General features: G+C 43.7%; 1 protein-coding gene across 3 annotated transcripts in view; it reads right to left on the bottom strand.

Moving 5' to 3' along the window:
• LOC122542899 (synaptosomal-associated protein 25) overlaps positions 1-23,002 on the bottom strand; it is a 190,222-nt gene that overhangs the window by 21,620 nt on the left and 145,600 nt on the right. For all 3 annotated transcript variants that reach the window (XM_043681033.1, XM_043681032.1, XM_043681034.1), the window contains one exon: positions 13,978-14,026. In XM_043681033.1, coding sequence (XP_043536968.1) covers positions 13,978-14,026 — 49 coding nt within the window. The remainder of the gene's footprint in view (positions 1-13,977; positions 14,027-23,002) is intronic.

Raw genomic sequence — 23,002 nt, 5'->3', positions numbered from 1 at the left:
GGAAGCCTGTGTTTTTTGAGGTTCCACACGGATCTGTGTTGGGGTGCTTGCTGTTTGTGGTATAGATATATACAGCTTAGACTTTAACGTAGGAGGGTTGATCATCAAGTTCGCAGATGATACAAAAATTGGTGGGGTGGCAAACAATGAGGAGGATAGCCTTAGATTCAAGGAAGTTACAAATGGGCTGGTCAGATGGACTGAGCAGTAGCAAATGGAATTCAGTTTGGACAAATGTGAGTGACGCAAATTAAACAGGGCAAGGGAATACATGATGAATGGTAGGACCCTGGGAAGCATCAAGGATCAGTGGGACTTCAGTGTCCACCAGTCCCTCAAGGTAGCGGAACAGGTAGATAAAGTGTTTAAGTAGGCATATGGGATACTTGTCTTTTTTAAAGAAGATTGCTGTTTTTATTCTGTATTATTCACCAGTAAATGAAAATGTTAAACACACTTTTTCTAAGTAGCAATGCCTCAATCACATCATATATATCCACGGAACTCAGACTCAATTCTGTCACAGCACTCCCCTGTGTGCTGTTTGCTGAGGCAGGAAGTTACACAGCAGGGAGGGTGATGCTGAAGCTATCTAAAAGGCCACAACTTATGTACCATGTACAGTTGCAGAATCCACATTATAGGAAGGGCGTGATAACACAGAATAGGTTGCAGAGGAGATTTACCAGCATGCTGCCAGGGCTGGGCAATTTAAGTTATGAAGAGAGATTGCTTTCCTTGGAGCAGAGGAGATCGAGGTGGGTGAGGGGGGCATGATATAGATAAATAAAATTATGAGGGGCAATAGACAGGGTAGACCAGAATAAACCTTTCTCCTTGGTGGCAAGATCAATGACCCAGGGCATAGCTTTAAACTAAGGGGCAGGAGATTTGGGGAGAATGTGAGGAAAAATGTTTTGATCCAGAGGGTGATAGGAATCTGGCACTCACTGTCTGTAAGGGTGGTAGAAGCAAAAATGTTGATAACATTTAAGATTAAGGTGTACACTTGTGATGCCAAGGATATGGCCATATGCTGGGAAATGGGATGAAAATAGTTAGGTGCATGTTTCTGACTGGCACAGTCTTATGGGCCAAATAAAAGCAATGCATTTGAGATCTGAAATAAGAACAGGGAAGGCAGGTGAATCTCAGCTGTCTGGCAGTGCCTGTACAGACAGGGAAGGCAGGTGAACCTCAGTGATCTGGCAGTGCCTGTACAGACAGGGAAGGCAGGTGAATCTCAGTGATCTGGCAATGCCTGTCCAGACAGGGAAGGCAGGTGAATCTCAGTGATCTGGCAGTGCCTGTACAGACAGGGAAGGCAGGTGAATCTCAGCTGTCTGGCAGTGCCTGTACAGACAGAGAAGGCAGGTGAATCTCAGCTGTCTGGCAGTGCCTGTACAGACAGGGAAGGCAGGTGAATCTCAGCTGTCTGGCAGTGCCTGGACAGATAGGGAAGGCAGGTGTATCTCAGTGATATGGCAGTGCCTGTACAGATAGGGAAGGCAGGTGTATCTCAGTGATCTGGCAGTGCCTGTACAGACAGGGAAGGTAGGTGAATCTCAGCGGTCTGGCAGTGCCTGTACAGATAGGGAAGGCAGGTGTATCTCAGCGGTCTGGCAGTGCCTGTACAGACAGGGAAGGCAGGTGAATCTCTGCGTGTGGCAGTGCCTGTACAGACAGGGAAGGCAGGTGAATCTCAGCGGTCTGGCAGTGCCTGTACAGACAGAGAAAGCTGCATTGACTGATCTTCTGAATTTAGAACTCGTAACAGCCCTGAAGTAGTCATGTTGGACTCAAAATGTTAATTATGTTTCTCTGTCTCACACAGATACTACCAGAAGTGCTGAATTTCTTCAGCATTTTGGCTCTTATTTTATAAATAGGAGATAGTGCTGTCCTGAATGTGATAAAATATTTGCCAAGTTCACTAATTCTCTGACTGAAAAGACTGACTTTAAAATTTGTTAAATCCCCCAACTGCTTGAAGAATCATCAAGGGGTATATCACCCCTTGATAATCAAAGGGATTACTTTAATTTATTTAAGCCTACTTTCTGTACCATTGTCAACTGATTAAGATGAGCAGATACCCCAAATGAAGTCTCAGTGAATGTGTTATCCAGAGGGGATACAGCTAATGTCCCTGGATATAAGACACTATTGTTATTGTGCTATAATTGTTAAGACAGATATCAACAGATTCTTGGTGCCCGAGGGTATGAAAGTATCAGAGATATGCAAGAATGTAGAGTTGAGGTTAAGATTAAATTGGCTATGATCTTGTTGAATGGTGGAACTGGCTCAACAAGCTGACTGGCCTATTCTTGTTCCTTGATCATATGTCCGCATGTACGGTGCTGACATTGACGAAGGTCAGTGAAGTATTTGGCAGCTGTGTGCCAATAGCATTTCTGGACTGGGATACTAAGAACAGTCCTTCATCTCGCTTTGCAAATATAATACTAGCTAGAACTATATTGCTGCTTGTTTTGCACTCACAACAGTGTTTTATACCTTAGGTTAAATTAATGCAATAATTGTTGCCTTGACATTGTCTGTAAACTTGACCCTGTATCACACTTTGAAAGATGGCTCCCTCCTGGTGGGCTTAGCTGATAAAGGCACTGAGGCCCACAGACCATAGGCTTGGTTCAGGTTTTATGGATGTTAATGGGCTAAGCCCAAGTAGCAATGAAATAAAAATGGCTTTAGCACCAACACATTGAAGCAGAAGGGAAGAAACAGCCAGAATTCCCTTGTTCCAGCTCTGGAGAGGACGCGTGTGTCAGATGAGGGCCAGATAGGGACAACTCCTTGGTTGACAACATTCCAATGGATTACTTTATGTTCAGTGGGCAGGTCAATATGTCTTCTTTAGACTTGGTTTAATGGAGTACAGTAGTTAAAATGGTGTCTTTGCACAGTTTGTTCAGGCTAACAGAGAGAGAATAGGCTGGATGGGTGAAGTAGAGCAGGATTGATGCCTCACAGCACCTTCCCCTCCTCGCTCTGCAGTCAGCGCGGTTGGAAAATGTGCAAGGGTTATATGGGATGGAATTTTCAAAGTTCATCAAGGAGAGCTTTTGTTGCCAGTCCTACTAAAGATGGGCAGTGCTTGTTGCCAGTGCATAGACAGTCCTACTAAAGATGGGCAGTGCTTATTGCCAGTGCATAGACAGTCCTACTAAAGATGGGCAGTGCTTGTTGCCAGTGCATAGACAGTCCTACTAAAGATGGGCAGTGTTTGTTGCCAGTGCATAGACAGTCCTACTAAAGATGGGCAGTGCTTGTTGCCAGTGCATAGACAGTCCTACTAAAGATGGGCAGTGTTTGTTGCCAGTGCATAGACAGTCCTACTAAAGATGGGCAGTGCTTGTTGCCAGTGCATAGACAGTCCTACTAAAGATGGGCAGTGCTTGTTGCCAGTGCATAGACAGTCCTACTAAAGATGGCAGTGCTTGTTGCCAGTGCATAGACAGTCCTACTAAAGATGGGCAGTGCTTGTTGCCAGTGCATAGGCAGTCCTACTAAAGATGGCAGTGCTTGTTGCCAGTGCATAGACAGTCCTACTAAAGATGGGCAGTGCTTGTTGCCAGTGCATAGACAGTCCTACTAATGATGGGCAGTGCTTGTTGCCAGTGCATAGACAGTCCTACTAAAGATGGGCAGTGTTTGTTACCAGTGCATAGACAGTCCTACTAAAGATGGGCAGTGCTTGTTGCCAATGCATAGACAGTCCTACTAAAGATGGCAGTGCTTGTTGCCAGTGCATAGACAGTCCTACTAAAGATGGGCAGTGCTTGTTGCCAGTGCATAGACAGTCCTACTAAAGATGGGCAGTGCTTGTTGCCAGTGCATAGACAGTCCTACTAAAGATGGGCAGTGTTTGACCTAATCCGAGGGAACAAAGCTGGTCAAGTAGTTGAAATGTCATGTGTGAGCATTTTGGGGATAGTGACCACAACTTTGTAAGATTCAAACTATTTACAGAAAGGGATAAGGACAGAAGCTAAGTGTCTACTTAAGAATTAAGAGCGTGGTAGATAAATGGAAATTGTTGAGTGGTAGAGGTAAGTACTATCACAACATTTAAGAAACGTCTGGATGAGTACTTAAAAAGCCATGGCATTGCAGGCTACAGATGAAGTACAGGTCCTAAAAATAGGATTAGTGTAGTTTGGTGTTTTCTGGCTGGCGTAGTCATGTTTCCAAGCTGTATGATTCAATGACTCTGGAGAGGAGTGGGCAAGGGAAATAAATAAAACCAACACAGTGAAATCTGCACTAATTAGATTCCCCCAGGCTACTGGTTGCCAGTCTGCAGTACACTTGCACAAGCTAAAAAATAGCTGCAAAATCTACTCATGAAACAGGCAGGAGGTGCCAACACATTGACTGGTGAATGATTTCCTTCCCTGACTTATTAACTGGGTAAAGAGCAATCAGCCACATCAACCAGGCAAGTAATTTTGTGGCTCACAGGTGAGGGGGAGGTGGAAAAGGGGGAAGGAAAAGCAGCAAATTTGTGATAAAAAGAGGAAATGCTTATCTTTCAACTCTGAGAAAGGGATGGCAGATTATTTCATTGGAGACAGTTCAGAGAAGGTTCACTAGGATGGACAGATTGTCTTAACAGCACAGGCTGAGCAGCTTGGGACTCTACTCACTGGAGTTTAGAAAAATGAGAGATGATTTCATTGAGACATATTGAATTCTTAAGGGATTTGACAGGGAAATGCTGAGGGGATGTTTCACTTTATAAGAGTGTGTAGGACCGAGGGCATAATCTCAGAATTACGGGCAATGGTTTAAGAATGAGATGAGGAGGAATTTCTTCTCTCAGAGATTGAGTGTCTTTGGAACTCTTTGCTACAGAGAGCTATAGGGACGGAGTCCTTATGCATATTTAAGGATGATGTTCAGAGATAATTGAGCCGTGAGGGGTATCAAGGGCCAAGGAGAAATGGCAGGAAAGCGGAATGTCAAATTAGCCATGGTCCTAATGAAAGCTCAAGGGGCCAAGCAGCCTTCTCCTGTTCCTATCTTTTATGACTTTTAGGTCACCATATTTCCATTGACCAGATGCCCCTCTCCAGACCCATTATGTGGTGTGGGAAGCCTTGGCAAACACAGCCACCCCATATTCCACCCTGATGAAGGCTTGGTGTTGGCAAAGTGAGTGGGGCATATCAGCTGCTTCTAACACCCTGCACCCTCCCCAAACTTATCCCTTGGCATCACTATCATTCCTTACACCCCTTCTCCAGGCCATTATTTGCCTCCAAAAGGAAGGGCAAAAACTCTATGACCAATCACAGTATTCAGAGCTCAGCAGAATCGGCCAGACTTTAAGAACTGTTCACCAAAGAGGACAATCCAGGTAAGTGACACAGACACATTTATAGGGAATGTGAAAGTTTTTTTTAAAGAAGTAGTCACCATGGCGCCACTCTCTCATTACAGCGTGACAGCAGGTAATGAGTTTAACCTGAGGGTCACCACTGCTCAAGCAAGGGGTAAGGTTGAGACCTTCATGGTAACCTTAGCTGGTATGGGAATTGAACCTGCACTGTTGGTATCATTCTGTATTGTAAACCAGCTCTCCAGACAACTGAACTAAACAGGAACTATTGGATGAATATCCAGAGACATTTGGCATGTTATTGTGGAAAATATAAGTTCATGTTTAGGAGGTACCATATTGGCATGGATACAAGATTGGCTAACAGCGATTGGGTCAGTTTCTGGTTGGCAATATGTACAGGTAGTGTGCCAACTGGAGAGATCAGTTCTGGGACCTCAAAATTGTATAATTTAAACACGTAGCCGACCTGGACGAAGGGACCAAAGGTGTGACTGTTAAATATACTTATGACATAAAGATAATTAGGAAAGTAAGTTCTAAAAAGGTCATAAGAAAACTAAAAAGGTGATCTCGATAGGTTAGGTGATTGGGCAAAGATCTGATAAATGGAATATAATGTATGAAAATATGAAACTATACATTTTATCAGAACAAATAAGAAAGTAATATATTATCCGAATGGTGAGAGTTTGCAAAGCTCTGAGATGCAGAGGGATCTGGATCATGAAACATTTATATGCAGGTACAGTAAGTAATCAGAACAGTTAATCAAATGCTATTAAGTACAAGAACAGCAAGGTTATGCTTCAATGAGGCTAGTGAGATCATATCTAGAGAACAGTGTACAATATTGGTCTCCTTATTTAAGGAAGGATGTAAATACATTATAAGCATTTCAGAAAAGGTTTACCAGTCTGATAGCTAAAATGGGTGTATTGACTTGCGAGGAAAGGTTGAATAGGCTAGGCTTGTACTCAGTGGATTTTAGAGCAGAAAGTGGTGACTTGATTTAAAAAAAGCCAGATCCTGAGTGGTCTTGTTTACGGTCAGCTCTCTGAAATGGACACATCTATTACTGGATAAGGAGTGGGTGGCACGAACAGAAGGGGAACTAGAAAGATATGAGAGGACTAGAAGGATATGGCGATGGGGAGAGGTGAAGGGTGGGAGAAGCCCCATAAACAGCAGCATGGAATTGCTGGGCAGAATGGTCTGTTTCTGGAATTTTCAGGATTTTAAAAATACTTTGCAACACTAAGTCAGATCAGATCTGGGGTCTGCGCTGAGTTAGTAACTATGTATGCTTCCAATTAAACCTGTTGGACTATAACCTGGTGTTGTGTGATTTTTAACTGTGTTAATATAAGCAATTGCCCAACACCCCATTCTCGAACTAGAAAGGATCCAGGCTTCTCTCTGTTATCCAGTGACCTCTGCTGGACATCAGGTGAGTGCAGGGTTGGGGACAGCTATGATGCCCCATGCAGACAAACAGCTGGCAAATGTGGACTAACCTGCATGGTTAACCCACATGCAGCTAAGTGCTAGCTCCCACCAATGGGGTAAATATTAGCTTGAGGCCCTGATTTCAGGTCCATAGCCTGGAGCACCCCATCAGCACACAGCAGAAACTGGAAGACCCAAGTTGGCCTGACATTGGATCCCTGGCCAAGTTATCATTAACTCGCTGACCCTGGCACACGTGCCCATTTTAGAAATGTGACCTTCACAACACTTGGCCCAAGGGGAGGTCCTGGGAAAGGGGATGGAATGTCAATGGAGGAAGTTGGCTGTTATTGTGGAGCCTGTTTCTTTCTACAGGGACTGGTGCCACATCTGGCCCAGTTTCGCAGATCCCTAAACTGGTACTACATAAATGCAGTGTCCAACACCCATTTCAGGTGGCTGACTGGGGCACACAACAGGTCGATGTCCTTCAGGCATCATGGGGGTTCAATGCTTGGGTGTTGGAAATTTGCCTCTCATTGCACCAGTTTTGCCCTGGCACTCCCGCTGTAGTGTCTTTAGGATGGGAGGAGAGGAAACTCGGGGAAAAAATTAATTCCCGACAGAAGGTGAACACTACAAACCTAGGGCTTGACAGCTCAGTTTGTTCTCTTCAGGTTACTTTCTCTGCCATTACTGCAAAAACACTCAACTAGGGTGCACTGCAATATTTATTCGTTTTACGTATAACATTTGAAGAAATCAGAATGGGGAGGATATGATAAGCCTGTTCATTGTTGATAGCTCTATCTGTACTCCATCTCTCCATCTGTATTCAGTTGGGACATTTAAATCTCCCACGTTGACAATTCCACTGCTCCTTTTGCAAGAGGAATTGCTCAGTTCTTGAAGAATTAAAGACAGTTTAAACCAAACTTGTGTTGACACTTTGCCTTCCACACTAATTCCCACTCGGCTATCATCCCCTACGGTGCCTCCCTAAACCACAATACTGCTGGCATGAAATTCTTGCCATTTAATCCCACGGTGGATCATGACCCCCTGCAGCTCCACCCCAGCTCATATTCTCCATCTCTCTGACTCCAGTCTCTTGCACATCACTCCTCTCCATGACCTTGGTTGGTGGTCAGTTCTTGGGCGGTCTACACCTAGATCTACTCACTTCTCCTTTTACCAAACTTTGGGTCGTCCCTCCCAGTTCACAAAGGTCCAATCTTTTCGGCAGCACCTTGCTACAGTAAGGATGCTGTAACATTTAAAGCAGTGTGTAATTCTGTGGTTAGTGGCACTTACAAAGACTGCTCCTCCTGATGTGTGTGGTCACTGCCTGAGATGAGCTCCCTGTGAGTGCCATTTGCTGGAATACAGAGTATTCCCTTTCATGTGCTTAAGGCTTTGTTGGCAGCCTTTAACCCCACTGGGTTCTCACATTGTTCCCAATGGAAAGAATTACAAAAAGTATTTGTCAAATACTTTACAAAAGTAAAAGTGAACCGAAAGGAGCATCTGTTCAATGAAACCTTTCATTCAAGGTGCTGAATATTTTCCAGTGAGCACCTCACCTTGTGGGACATGGGGGATAGTTCCCACTCATCCCTGTTGTCACAATGAGGTTGTAACATCCAAATGTTTGACAGAAATTAGCTGGTGAAATCAATAGATTAATGGGTCTGGGAGAAACCACTATATCTAATGCAGGAGCCACCATTAAAACGATCCCCATTTTCTATTTTTATGCAGTGGGTATTTACAAAGCACTGCTTGAGAGCTGGCTGGAGGAAACAAAGTGAAAACTTCAGAAAGGAATTAGCTGAATACTTGAAAAGAAGACATTTGCGGGGCTTTGGGGAAAGGGTAGGGGTATGGGCTCATTTGCATATCTTTTTGAGAGAGCCAAACCAGGGACAAAGGAAAGCATGGCTTCCTTCCATACTTCAAGATGTTTCAGACCTGATACCATCCGAGGATTGGGGAGCCCGTGACAAAGTGAAGAACCTGGAGCCAGGGTTTCTTCAGAACGGTGATGGACAAATCCCAGCCATCGACTGGCCCAGACTGACACACTGAGAGGTGATAGAGAGGAAGAGCCAAATGTGGCAGCATCACCTTCAGGTCATGAGCTGGCCTGGGCTATCGGGAGAGGGTGGGTGAGTTGGAGGATCAGACAGACGAGAGGCTTGTCGATAGCAGAGGGAAGCAGTGTTTTTTTTCCCCTTTGTTCATGTGATGTGTCTGTCACTGGCTAGGCCAGCAATTGCCCATCTCTAATAACCCAGAGGGCAGTAAAGGGTCAGCAACATTACTGCGGCTCTAGACTCACATGTGGGCCAGATCTGGTAAGAATAGCAGATTTCCCTCCCTAAGGAATACTAGCGAACCAGATAGTTTTATTTTTTTTTAAACTGACAATTGATCATGGTTAAATAGGCTTGCTTTTAAATTCCAAATCTTTATTGAATTCTAATCTGCCTTGCTGGGATTCAGACTCCCATCCCCACAGCATTACCAATCCAGTGATACTACCACCGGGTTCAGGAGAGGCTTGGGAGGGAGGGAGGGAGTCTCCTGCTGAAAGCACAGGTCTATAGAGCTTGAGTCACTGGCTGCACCCGCTTGGACCAGCTACTGGTCAGCTCACTGCTCTCTTCCAGTTAAATAGATCCTGATGCCCATGATACCGTCTGGCAGCCTCTCTCACTAACAGAACCTTGTCCTGTCTTTTGCAAAAAGCTCAAATGTCAATGCCCCAATTTCTGTGTATTATGGTCTCAAAGAGTGGGAATGGAGTTGGCCACCCCTGAACATTTCCTGCATGCAGTGGAAGAAGAAAGGGAGGTAATCGCAAGGCCTTTCGTGTCTCAGCAAAGAACCAGCTATTGCAGCAACTTGCAATTCTCACCAAGTGATCCTCGGGTGCAGCACTTGCTGAAACACCGGGCAGGACTCCAAGTGGTAGTGGAGGAAAGCTGATGTTCTGGAGCACGCTGAACTCTGAGCTAACACGTACTGCCAAGGAATGCCAGCCCCCTCTCTGCCTCCCCTGTTCTTCTTGGCTTTTGACCTAACACCACCCCCTCCCCATCTCCTCCCAATCACCTCGCAGTTTTCAAGCCTCAAAATCTGAAGGCAAAGGAAAGAAGGCAAATGGTGCGTTGGCCTTCATAGCAAGAGGATTCAAGTAGAGGAATAGGGATGTCTTGCTGAATAGTGTCTTGGTGAGACCACATCTGGAGTATTGTGTGCAGTTAACTTGGGAGGGATGTTCTAGCTATGGGGGGCATGCAATTAAGTTTACTAGACTGATTCCTGGGATGGTATAACTGACATATGAAGAAACACTAGACTCGGTAGGACGGTATTCATCGGGGATTGGAAGAATGAAGGGGGGGGGGATCTCACAGAAACCTACAAAATTGCAACTGGACCAGAAAGGGGAAATGCAGAAAGTATGTTCCTGAGGACAAGGGAGTCCAGAACCAGGGGTCAGTTGAATGGGACATAACCTGATTGAAACAAAAGAATTTTGAAGGGGCTTGACAGGGTCAACATTGAGAAGTTGTTTCCCCTGACTGGGGGGGATTATAGAACAAGGAGTACAGTCTCAGGATAAGTGGAGAATCAATCAGTTAGGGCTGGGGGGCCAGGAATTTACTTCACTCAAAGGATTTTGAATTTTTGGAATTCTCTACCCCAAAGGGTTGCAGACACTCCCTCATTGAATATATTGAGGACAGAGTTTGACAGGTGTTCAAGTGTCTCAGGAAATGGAGGGAACGGGCAGGAAAGTGAAGTTAAAACCCAAAGCCTAGCCATCATTGTGTTGAATGGGGAAGTAGTTGTGTTGGGCTGAATGGTCTTCACCTGCTCCTATTTCCTGTGGTTGTTTCAAATTCCTTTGTGCACTGATTGATGACTAAACCTGTTAACAGAGTCACTAGAATAGGGAAATAGGAATTAATTTAACTGTGGGGAGTTTCCAAGTGTCTGTCAAGTCACAACCAGTTAGGAAGCTGCAGGAAGCTCTCTGAGATAATATCCAGAAACAGATCAGAGGCTCTAGATATTTGAATCAGAGGATGTGGTGAAACACAAAAGGCAGTGTTTGGGGAGGGGGTGCAGGTGTTGGGAGTGAGGAGTTGGGGGTTGTAGCTGGAAAATAATGTGGGTTTCACACCTCCTCACACCACATTTACTGTCAGTGGAGCTCTGGATAATCACAGAAAGCAGAAGTGTGACTGCCTGCATACATTTTGAGAATTGGTGATAATCAGAATAGTTTGTATTCTGATTATTTCAAACTAAATGATTTCAGATTGTGTTATCCAACCGGCTGGAATCAGATTCAGTTGACAGAAACATTTTGTAGTCTCTGACCTGAGAATTTTTACCACAGCAGACCCAGAAACCATGGAAGCATGGGTATAGGCAAGGATTTGAGGAAAGTATGTTCTGGGGGGGAGGAGCAAGGCAGGATGATTACTTCAGTCCTGGCCTAACAAAGAGGACATATTTAATCGATTTGTGCTACAAACTCCAAAACTTAATGAATCCTGGATATGAATAATATGAGCAAACTCTGAAGATTTAATTGAAGATTAAAAGTGAGTTCATTGGGCAATGTTTCATGTTGGAAGAAGAATTCAGAATTTTTAGAATTATACAGCAATTCTTGCTCCTGAGTATTTCCCTGTTGAAGATCTAGTTCCCTCCATCCCACTGTCAGGGAATGACATAGTGTGTCTGAAACACAGGGAGGACTTAAAAGCTTGAATCAGAGCGATCAACTGCACATCTGGTTCTCAGTCAATGTTACCTGTTAGAATTATTTACGAAAATAATTCACATTATTGGCTCCCACCTTTTTTCATTCACTCATGAGTCATGGGACACTACTGTCACTGACTGGATCAGCATTTCTTGCTGTTGGGTTTTGTGGAATGGGATATCTTTCCATGTTTTTAAAAACATAAACTGAACACAGAAGAATGGATCTTCTAGTCTGTTGAAAGGTGCAAAAGAGCTAGAGATGAGATGAAAAGGAATATTTTTCGAGTGTTGGGTGATAACATGATTGAGGTGTTGGGATCACATGGTTAGGGTGTTGGGATCACATGGTTCAGGTATTGGGATCACATGGTTAGATGTTGTGATCACATGGTTAGGGTGTTGTGATCACATGTTTAGGATGTTGGGATCACATGGTTAGGGTGTTGTGATCACATGTTTAGGATGTTGGGATCACATGGTTCAGGAGTTGTGATCACATGGTTAGATGTTGTGATCACATGGTTAGGGTGTTGTGATCACATGGTTAGATGTTGTGATCACAGGTTAGGGTGTTGTGATCACATGTTTAGGATGTTGGGATCACATGGTTCAGGTGTTGTGATCACATGGTTAGATGTTGGGATCACATGTTTAGGATGTTGGGATCACATGGTTCAGGTGTTGTGATCACATGGTTAGATGTTGCGATCACATGTTTAGGATGTTGGGATCACATGGTTCAGGTATTATGATCACATGGTTAGATGTTGTGATCACATGGTTAGGAAGTTGGGATCACATGGTTCAGGTATTGTGATCACATGGTTAGATGTTGTGATCACATGGTTAGGATGTTGGAATCACATGGTTCAGGTATTGTGATCACATGTTTAGGATGTTGGGATCACATGGTTCAGGTATTATGATCACATGGTTAGATGTTGTGATCACATGGTTAGGATGTTGAAATCACATGGTTCAGGTATTGTCATCACATGGTTGTGTCATTTGGAGATCACACACTTTCTGGATTAGTGATTTTATCTGGACATCAACAATCTCTTGTCTTTTCTCCAGCTTCCTACGTCACCATCCTAACTCACGTTATTCTCTGTGGTGGGTTAAATAAGTTTGTCAACTTGTGAATAATTAACTTGCATGCCTGTAATAAAGTCCTCATATTAATAATCCAGTCTGCAACAGGCTCCTCAATTTGTTCATTTTGGTTTGTCTTCCAAAAAGGGAGTTGCCCTGTAAAATGCTTCTGACATATCTAAACGACCTATGTCCATGTGCATACCAGGGCAGAGTGTGTAGAGGCTGCCTGTCCTAGATGAAACCACAGTCAAACATGCAGCCTTCATGACAGGAAGTGGGTTTCTTCCCTAACCCCCAGGTGGGAATCAGTTTACTTTACTTCAGTCCCTGCTTCAAGCTAAGACCATGAGGCTCAGAATCAGAAAGGTTCTGAATGAAGAAATCCGTGCTGTCGATCTGAGGTTTATGATTTGGAGTAAATGTCAATTGGTAAAACTGAATTCAACATTGTTCAGTGCTCATCATTTACACCACTGCCCTACCCCATCCCAGGCATGTACACGCACTTCCTCAGCTCAGGCATGTACACGCATTTCCCCATCCCAGGCATGTACACACACTTCCCCACCACAGGCATGTATACGCACTTCCCCATCCCAGGCATGTACATGCACTTCCCCATCCCAGGCATGTACACGCACTTGCCCATCCCAGGCATATACATGCACTTTCCCATCCCAGACATGAACACGCACTTTCCCATCCCAGGCATGTACACACACTTGCCCATCCCAGGTATGTACACGCACTTCCCCATCCCAGGCACATGCACACACTTCCCCATCCCAGGCATGTACACGCACTTCCCCATCCCAGGTACGTAAACACACTTCCCCATACCAGGCATGTACACACTTCCCCATCCCAGGCATGTATACACTTCCCCATCCCAGGCATGTACACACACTTCCCCATCCCAGGCATGCACACGCACTTCCCCATCCCAGGCATGTACACGCACTTCTCCATCCCAGGCATGTCTGCGCAGTTTCTCTTCCCAGGCAAGTATGCACAATTCCCCATCTCAGGCATATACATATGGTTCCCTTTCCCAGGCCTGTATGCACACTTCCCCAACCCAGATATGCACACACAATTCCCCATCCCAGGCACATATGCACAATTCCTCAATACAGGCATGTACACACACTTTCCCATCTCAGACGTATCACATAATTCCCCATCCCAGGCATGCAAGTAAAACTCCCCATCCCAGGCATGTACACACAATTCCCCAACCAAGAAATGTATGCACATCTTCAAGATCCACTTACCGCCTTGTTCATCCAACATAACCAGAGTCCTGATCCCGGCATCTTTGCTCTGTGTGAGTAGGTAACGAAAAGAGTTTTAGAGGGATAAAATGAGAATTATTCAGAGTGGAACAAGTACATTTGGCAGTCCTTGTCTACCCATCAATGATCCAGCTCATTTTAGTAGACGCCTGATTACTGCTGCATGCTGGATTTTTGTAGATTAACATTTAAATTCAAATCCAATTACTCACAAATATTAACAATTCAGCATCTCAACTCTTGCTGAATTTTCATCAAACTGTTTCGTAGGATTTAGATTGCACGTAGGTTAAGCATGACACCTCAAAGCAGCTCAAAGCCAATGGGGACTTCTTTGAAAACTAGCCACCGTCACATTAATTCCAATCCACATTTCACCAGAGCAGGAAGCGTCCCAACAGGTGCTGCGTAAACGGAGGTGGACGGTGAAAATTCAGTTCAATCAACAAAGGCCTATTTCAGACACGAATTAGTGTAAACTGTTGAAAGGAATAGAACGTTTAGAAGGAATGACAGCACAGGTGTGAAAGGATTAGGAGGGTTGGAGTTTTTAAAGTGCATCCAGGATGTAGACAGAGATGGGGGCAATGCTCGACCAAATCCGAGAGAATGAAGCCGATTAAGTGGTTAAATTGTCAGTGTGTGAGCATTTTGGGGATAGTGACCATAATTCTAAGTTTCAAAGATGTGGAGTTAGAAAGATTATTTACAGTGTGGGAACAGACCCTTTGGCCCAGCAAGTCCACACCGACCCTCCGAAGAGCAACCCACCCAGACCCATTCCTCTACACTTACCCCTTCACCTAACACTACGGGCAATTTAGCCTGGCCAATTCACCTAACCTGCGCTGTTTTGGACTGTGGGAGGAAACCGGAGCTCCTGAAGGAAACCCACGCAGACACGGGGAGAATGTGCAAACTCCACACAGACAGTTGCCTGAGGCGGGAATTGAACGCGGGCCTCTGGTGCTGCGAGGCAGCAGTGCTAACCACTGTGCCACCATGCCACCTGAGTTGCTGGTGTTGGACTGGGGTGGACAAAATTAAAAATCACACATCACCAGGTTATAGTCCAAAAGGTTTATTTGGAAGCACTAGCTTTCAAAGTTACCTGTTGAAGGAGCAGCACTCTGAAAGCTAGTACTTCTAAATAAACCAGTTGGACTATAACCTGATGTTGTGGGATTTTTAACTAAGTTTCAAAGTCATTATAGGAAGGGAAAAGGAGAGTGCAGAAGCTGTGTCTAAATTGGGGGGAGGGTTAATTTCAATATAATTAGGCAGGATCTAGCAAACATAGACTGGGAGCAGCTACTTGCAAGGTAAGTCAACACTTGGAAAGCATGAGCCTTTTAAATGTAACTTGGTAAGAATTCAGGGCCTGGACACGTTCCTCTAACAGTGACAGGCAAGGACAAAAGATTCAGGGAACCCTCAATGGGTATTAATTATTAGTAAAGAAAAAGAAAGAAGCACATATCAGGTGCAGGGCATTAAACCAGGGGAGGCTCTTCAAAAAGTATAGAAACTAGTGGAGGTCACTTAAAAAGGAAATTAGGAGAGCACAGAGGGGCCACAAAATACCTTTGGAAGATGGGATCAAGGAAAACTTGGAGGCATTTTCTAAGTATATTAAGAGCAGGGTCCATGAAAGATCAAAGGGGCAATCCAGGCGTGGAGACAGTGGACGTGGGTAAAGTCTTGAATGAATATTTCTCATCAGTATTCTCAGAGGAGAAATGGCATACAAGTATAGAAATTCCCAGGGCCTGATGAGATTGTATCCCAGGCTGCAACAGGAGACAAGGGAGGAGGTTGCTGGGCCCCACGGGAGCTATTTAATAAGAAAAAGAGCCAGAAATTGCTGGAAAAGTTCAGCAGATCTGGCAGCATCTGTGAAGAAAAATCCGAGTTAACATTTCAGGTTGAGTGACCCTTCCTCAGAACTGGAAATCAGAATTAGCTTTCTTTAAACTCAGGCCCCGGTCTCAGATTTAAATGCATCATTTTCTATCTTAATGAAGAATTCTACCATATTAAAGTCACTACTCCCCAAAGGATCTCACACCACAAGGTTGCTAATTAATCCTCTCTCATCACAATCATTCTGAGAAAGTTAACAATCACACAACACCAGGTTATAATCCAACAGGTTTAATTGGAAGCACACTAGCTTTCGGAGCGACGCTCCTTCATCAGGTGGTTGTCAACTGATAAAGGAGCGTCACTCCGAAAGCTAGTGCTTCCAATTAAACCTGTTGGATTATAACCTGGTGTTGTGTGATTGTTAACTTTGTCCACCCCAGTCCAACACCGGCATCTCCAAATCATTCTGAGAAAGGATTACTTCCCACCAGCCTGAAACATTAACTCTCATTTCTCTCCACAGAGTCTGCCAGACCTGCTGAGATTTTCCAGCAATTTCTGTTTTTGTTTCTGATTTACAGCATCCGCAATTTTTCGGGAAATAGTTAATACTTCACTGGCCAGAGATGAAGTGCCAGATGACTGGAGGATAGCTAATATGGTTTCTTTGTTCAAGAGGGGCAGCCTGGATAGGCCAGGTAATTACAGACCAGTTAGTTTGATATCAATCGGAGGGAAATTATTGGAAAAAAGTTCTGAAGGACAGGTTTAAACAATATTTGGAAAGGCAGTGATTGATCAGGGATAGTCAGCATTTAAGTGTTGGAGGGAGATCCTGTCTGACTAATTTAATTGAGTTTTTTTGAAAGATGACTAAATGTATTGATTAGGGTAGTGCAGTTGATGGGGTTGACATGGACTTCAGTGAGGACTTTGACAAGGTCCACACAGAAGGCTGGTCCTTCCCAAATAAAACAAAGCTGACACAGCGGGGGAAGGTGGGGGGCTTTGTGGTGCAGTGGTAGTATCCTTACCTTTAAGCCAGAAGACTTGGGATCAAGTCCCACCTGTTTCCGAGGTGTTTCAAAACATTTCTGCACAGGTTGGTTAGAAAAAAAAAAGGCAGACCCAGTGCCCATAATAGGCTTTGCTTGTAAATAGAGTCAAGAATGTGGTGCTGGTAAAGTACAGCAGGTCAGGCAGCATCCGAGGAGGAGGAAAATCGTCATTTCAGGCAAAAGCCCTTCATCAGGAATTCATTTGCCCGAAACGTTGATTCTCCTGCTCTTCGGATGCTGCCTGACCTGCTGTACTTTTCCAGCACCACACTTTCGACTGTAATCTCCAGCATCTGCAGTCCTCATTTTCCCCTTTGCTTGTAAATACCTTTGGTGGTGGGAAAGTTACTGAGTTGTGTGCAATAGCACTTCTGGGTATAAAAGAATTTTTTAAAAAGCAAATGTGGGAAGGTGTCGTGTGCTGGTAGTGTTCCCACATCTGAGCCTGAATGCCTGGCTTCAAGTCCCAGAGGGTGTCACAACATTCATGAACAGGTTGATTAAAATATTTTTCAAAAATAATAAAAGCAATCCCAGAGCCCCATGTAGTGCATCAGTAGTGCCCCTACCTCTGGCCAGGTCCCACCTGGTCCAGAGGTGGCACCTCTTAACAGGGCTGTTTAGGAAATAAACGATGAGCCGCTGATTTGGCCCCTGACGTTACCCAATGAATGACTTGCATTAAAATTAATCAAAAAGCAATGTCGAGTTTCTAAAACAAAACAAACCACACTCAGGAAATCTCATGGTGGTGGCCCCATCTCTGCACTAGGAGGCCTTGGTACAAATCCCACCTGCTTCAGAGGTGAGTCATAACGCTGCTGAACAAGCTGATTAGAAAATACTATAAAGCAGACCCAGTGGGGCTCTTGTGAAACAGTGGTAGTGTCCAAGCGTCTGAGTCAGAGACCCAGATTCAAATCCCACCTGCTCCAGAGGCGTGTCACAGTATCTGAACAGGTTAATTAAAAATATCTATAAAGCAGACCCAAGGTTGGATCTTCAGAACTGTCTATCCCAGGCTGGGACTAGCATATGTATACCATGAGTAGTGGGTCCTATTTTGGTCGGAGGAGAGTTTGGTGTTCAACAATAAATGATGTTCTTTCCAGTCAGTCTTCCTGAACTATTACAGCAGCATACAACAAAGTAGAGAGTACACTGTTTTGTTTGCAGGAGTCTGACTGATCGATTAAATAGCTCTATTGCAGTACTTCACATTCTCCAGGAATACAGGAATAGCATAGACTACAGACACCAGTGAACACAGACCAAATAAATATGGAGCACATAGAGCCGTGAACACAGATGAGAACATATATGGACCAAAATACTACCAGAGTCACATGAATATCCACCTTTTCATGACTATGTAATTGTATTATGATATATTTTGTAAAGAATAATAATCAGACTTTTAAGATGGATGCAGAATCTTACAAGATGATTCCTGGATGTCACATGACTGCTCTACTGATTCACTACAGCCAAAAAGCAGACAGACTGATGTGTTATCTCAGCATCAATTACAAAGGGAGACATTTAAAATTTGATTAATCCTTGGGAGACATCATAATGGGTCTTCTAAAGGTGTGAGAATTCAGAGTTTCTAAGAGTATAAGAGTCTTGAAGGACACCACAATGATTTCCAGCATAATTGACATTGGGCTTCGGGGAACAATGAATCATCGAAATTAACACAGTAGACATTTTGCTTTGACTTTGATAAGTTAGGCTGTGAGACACCATCTTAGCAAACTCCCCAGGAAGGACTCTGAAAGACACCCACAGGGATAGAGAGTCCTGAATCAAAGGCAGCATAAAGGAGAACAGCTTTTAGAACTCAACTGCTGGTTTGTTCAAGTAGCCCCGGTAATTTTCTAGTGTTGTAACCATAGAACTAGTGAGGAACAAAAAAAAAACCTTTCTCTCTCCCATATTCTGCTCTACCTACAAGTCCACTTGCACAAGCAACCTCCAGTTATTCAGCTACAGAAACAATTGCAGCTGCTGAATTCTGATTTCAAATTTTTGACCTGCTTTCCTGAGAAAGAGAAATCTTCAAGCAAGCCAGGATTGCCATGACATCAAACCAACCTTACTTTCATCTCTACAAGTATCTTTCCTCTGTATAGACTTATAAACTTTTGTACCTGTATTTTTAGCAAACAGCTTTATGACTTCTAGTTGAATTGTTAAAGAAGTTTTGCGGTAAAATATCCCTTCTCTTGTTTGAGAATAACTCCTTGTTGCTGGGGGTTGATCTTAAATTGACATGCCTGGTGAGGTCTTGACAACTTATAATCCAATGTTGCTGAGAGTTATGAGGACAATTGGTAAGTGCTGTTGAAGTCATGCATGAATATTAGACACAAATATAACAGACAAAGTCAATTCTGGAAAAACAATCATGTTTGGATTGCCACATTCTGCCTGAATTTGCCTTGCATTATTGTGCACTCCCAAATAATTTCCCAAACCATCCTGTTAGTGACTCGCTCATTTGCACCTCCCAGATTATCAATCTTAGCCTTAGCAAAGCTTTATCTGATCCAACGTGTGTGGGATATTTTAGCAGGTTTAAGCATGTCACAGAGTGCCATCAGCAACCTCTTTCAAATATCTTCCAGTATTGGTGAAACAAAAAAAAAATCTAATTTGTACTGGCCACCAGAGCCAGAAGCTATAGGCTTATTCATAAAATCTGTTTGAGCTCACAGAGCTTCTTTAAACATTTATTGCTAAATTGCCGTGTAGATACACTGAATATGGCTTCCCAATATGCAGCCTTGCTCTTAATGAGTTTCAAGCACAAATTCCGAAGCAGGCCTGCTAGTTGCGCAGTAGTTTTCAGATGATTTATCCGGGTAATTACATGTCCTCCAGGTGCTGGCTGAAGCACCTGCCTTAGACATCCAGGCATGTGGAGCAGATGCCAAATAATTCAGCGCATCTACAGCCCCATCTGCTGTGGGAAGCCATCAGTATATGGCAGCTTGAAAAGAGAGAATTCATTTTCAGTAAAATCGCTGGATGTCTCTTTACTCACTCAATGAACATTTAAGGAGATATTTAATTCCTCTCAATAAGATATTCCACAGAGGACGATTGTCAGAGGGGGAAAATGCAACCACAACTAACCAAGAAAATTAAAGGAAACAAAGGCAAACGTAGGAGCAGGCTGGAGGATTGAGAAACTTTTAAAGGCCAGCAAAGGGTCACTAAAAGAGTAATAAAAAGAGCAAATCAGACTTATGAAAAATACTAGTGCAGTATATGAAGACAGACAGCAAACACTTCTTTCAGTATAAAACAAGTGAGAAAGTAGCTAAGATGAATGTTGGTCTCTTAGAGGACAAGGGAGTTGGTAATGGGAAACATGAAAATGGCGGAGACTAAATCAATATTTTTCCTCAGTTTCCAGGTAAAAGATACTTAAACCATCCCAATAGTAACAGGTTATAGAGTTAATATACAAGGGAAGATCATACAGGATTGGGGCAATATATTAGCTTAGATAGAGGATTGGTTAACCAACAGAAAGCAGAGTTTTGGCCTAAATGGGTCTTTCTGGTTTTTAAGCTAACAGAGGTTGGTCAATGAGCTCCAACTATTTATAATCTATATTAATGACTTAGATAGAGCAACAGACTGTGCTCAGTCAAATTTGCAGGTGATACTCAACACCAAAGCCTATGAATGAATAAAAAGAGGCTAATTCAGAACCAACACAACTCAGTGAACAAATTGTAACAGCAGATATGAATTCGACTTCAGATGATAAAACCACACAAGTTCAAGACGGAATATTTCAATTCTTTGTCTCCCAAGAGAGGATTATCAATATGAGTTTCAGAACTTTGTCAGTAGCACCCTCCAACAGCATGACTAAGGAGGTAAACATGTTGGGTTCACCAGTAAGACAACAACAGAGGGAGAATGAAGACGCTCAATTGAATCTACAAGTCAGAGTCATACAGCACAGTCAGTCCATGCTGAATATAATTCCAAACTAAACTAGTCCCACCTGCCTGCTCCTGGCCCATATCCCTCCAAATCGTTCCTATTCATGTATCTGTACAACATTTTAAATGTTGTAATTGCATCCTCATCCACCACTTTCTCGGGAAGTTCATTCCACACGCGAACCACGCTCCATGTAAAAGATTTGCCTTGCATATCTTTTTTAAATCTCTCTCCTCTCACCTTGCCCCCTCGTCTTGAAATCCTCCATCCTACAGAAAAGACAACTCCCATTAACTCTACCTCTCATTATTTTACAAACTTCTATCAGGTCGCCTCTCAACCTCCTACACGCCAGCGAAATGAAATTCCAGCCTTTCTTTATAAGTCAAACCTTCCATACCCAGCAACATCCTCTTCTGAAACTTCTCCAGCATGATAATATTCTTCCTGTAACTGGTGAGGCCAAGAGTTTGCATACTTCAGATCTATCACTAGATTGAGAATGAAGTTTGCTTACACAGATTGAAGATCAGCTGCAAGCAACTCTACAGGAGCCAATTTTGGGACGACCAAAAATGCACAGATCCAGCACCCAGGCAAGAAGAAACTATCTGCAAGAGAACTAGGACATTGTCGAGATGAAACTGCTCGGCTTAGAAATGCAGGAGATGGCAAAAAAAAAATTTGTTCCAACAGAGCAGTGCTCTTACATGAAGTGCATTCATGAGATTTAACATCCCCCCCCCAACCCCTCACCTCCCACCCCCAACTCCCCACCATGATGTGATGGAGCACATTCAGGAGGGAAGACTGTGAAAGAAATTCAGAAAATGAAGAGTCCGATGGATAGGGATCGACTCCATGGTTTCGCAGGAATGACATCCCCAGGAAAAGAAACTGAAGACGTAAGAGGTCTTCCCAGTGGAGAGACGTAAAACTCAGAGACAAGAACTGAATCAAGGTCAACCATCTTCAAACCAAATCCCTACTAATCATCAAAGTCCAAATGGAAAGTGTTCTGGGAGATTGTGAAAACTCCAGACTGCTTGAATTTGTGAAATCAGGGCTTGGAGGAGATTGGTTAGTGGTAAATTTAATTATATACATGAATGTTCGAATGTTTTGGGAGAAAAGCTGGGGCAGGGGAGGAATATGTTCTATAATAGATTCACAGATAGACTCATAGATTCATACAAGGCAGAAAAGATCCTTCGGCCCATCAAGTCTGGCATAACTACCACTAAAGGCGCGCTAATCATAATTTTCTGCACTTGTCCCATGTCCTTGAATGTTAGATATTTAAAGTGCTCATACAAGTATTTTTTAACGGTTTTAAGATTTCTGGCCTCCAGTATGTTCCCAGATTCCCACCACCCACTGAGTGAAAACATTTTTCCCAAATCCTCTCTGAATTGCCTGCCCCTTCCCCTAAAACTATCTCTTGACTGACCCCCTCAACCAAGGGCAACAGCTACTCTCTATTCAACCTGTCCATACCCCTCATGTCTTACACACCTCAATCATATACCACCCCCTACCCCATCCCTCTCTGCTCTACAGCAAACAATTTAAGCCCATCTAGTCTCTCCTTATAGTGGTTTTTGAAAGGGTTAATTTTGGAGATTGCATTAACCTCCACCAAGCTGATGATATCATACTGGTTTCAGTAGGGACAAGGCAGAACATCTGAGGATCTCATGGAGTGGAGACAGACCACCCACAGGTCTCCTCCTAGTCTGAGTAACAATGTTAATCTTGCTCATGTTACTTGTACAAGTTTGCTTTCCTGTGATAAACCACATCTTGTTCAAGACAAGAGCCTCTCCTCATTAAGGCCCACAGCAAACTACCCAAACCTCCTGCTGCCGTGGTTGTTATTCAAATCATTCTCTGGGATCTGACATTCACCCAGGCAGAGGTGAGCAGACATCCCTCTCTGAAACAATTCAGGCTGCACCCAGCGTAACATCACTGGGCAGGAGCTGGGTTAGAAGGTGGGCAGGCTGGACACATACTTCCCTCTCAATGGGGTAGGGTGGGGAATATGAGCCTGTCCCTTAAATTCCAGCCCAGACTTTCCTCAGAGTCAATTGCAAAAAGCTGCTGAAAGTGCA

This window comes from Chiloscyllium plagiosum, chromosome 41 (assembly GCF_004010195.1).
Source record: "Chiloscyllium plagiosum isolate BGI_BamShark_2017 chromosome 41, ASM401019v2, whole genome shotgun sequence".
Taxonomy (NCBI): domain Eukaryota; kingdom Metazoa; phylum Chordata; class Chondrichthyes; order Orectolobiformes; family Hemiscylliidae; genus Chiloscyllium; species Chiloscyllium plagiosum.
Note: the sequence above shows the minus strand (reverse complement) of the source record. Positions and strands in the feature narration are given on the sequence as shown.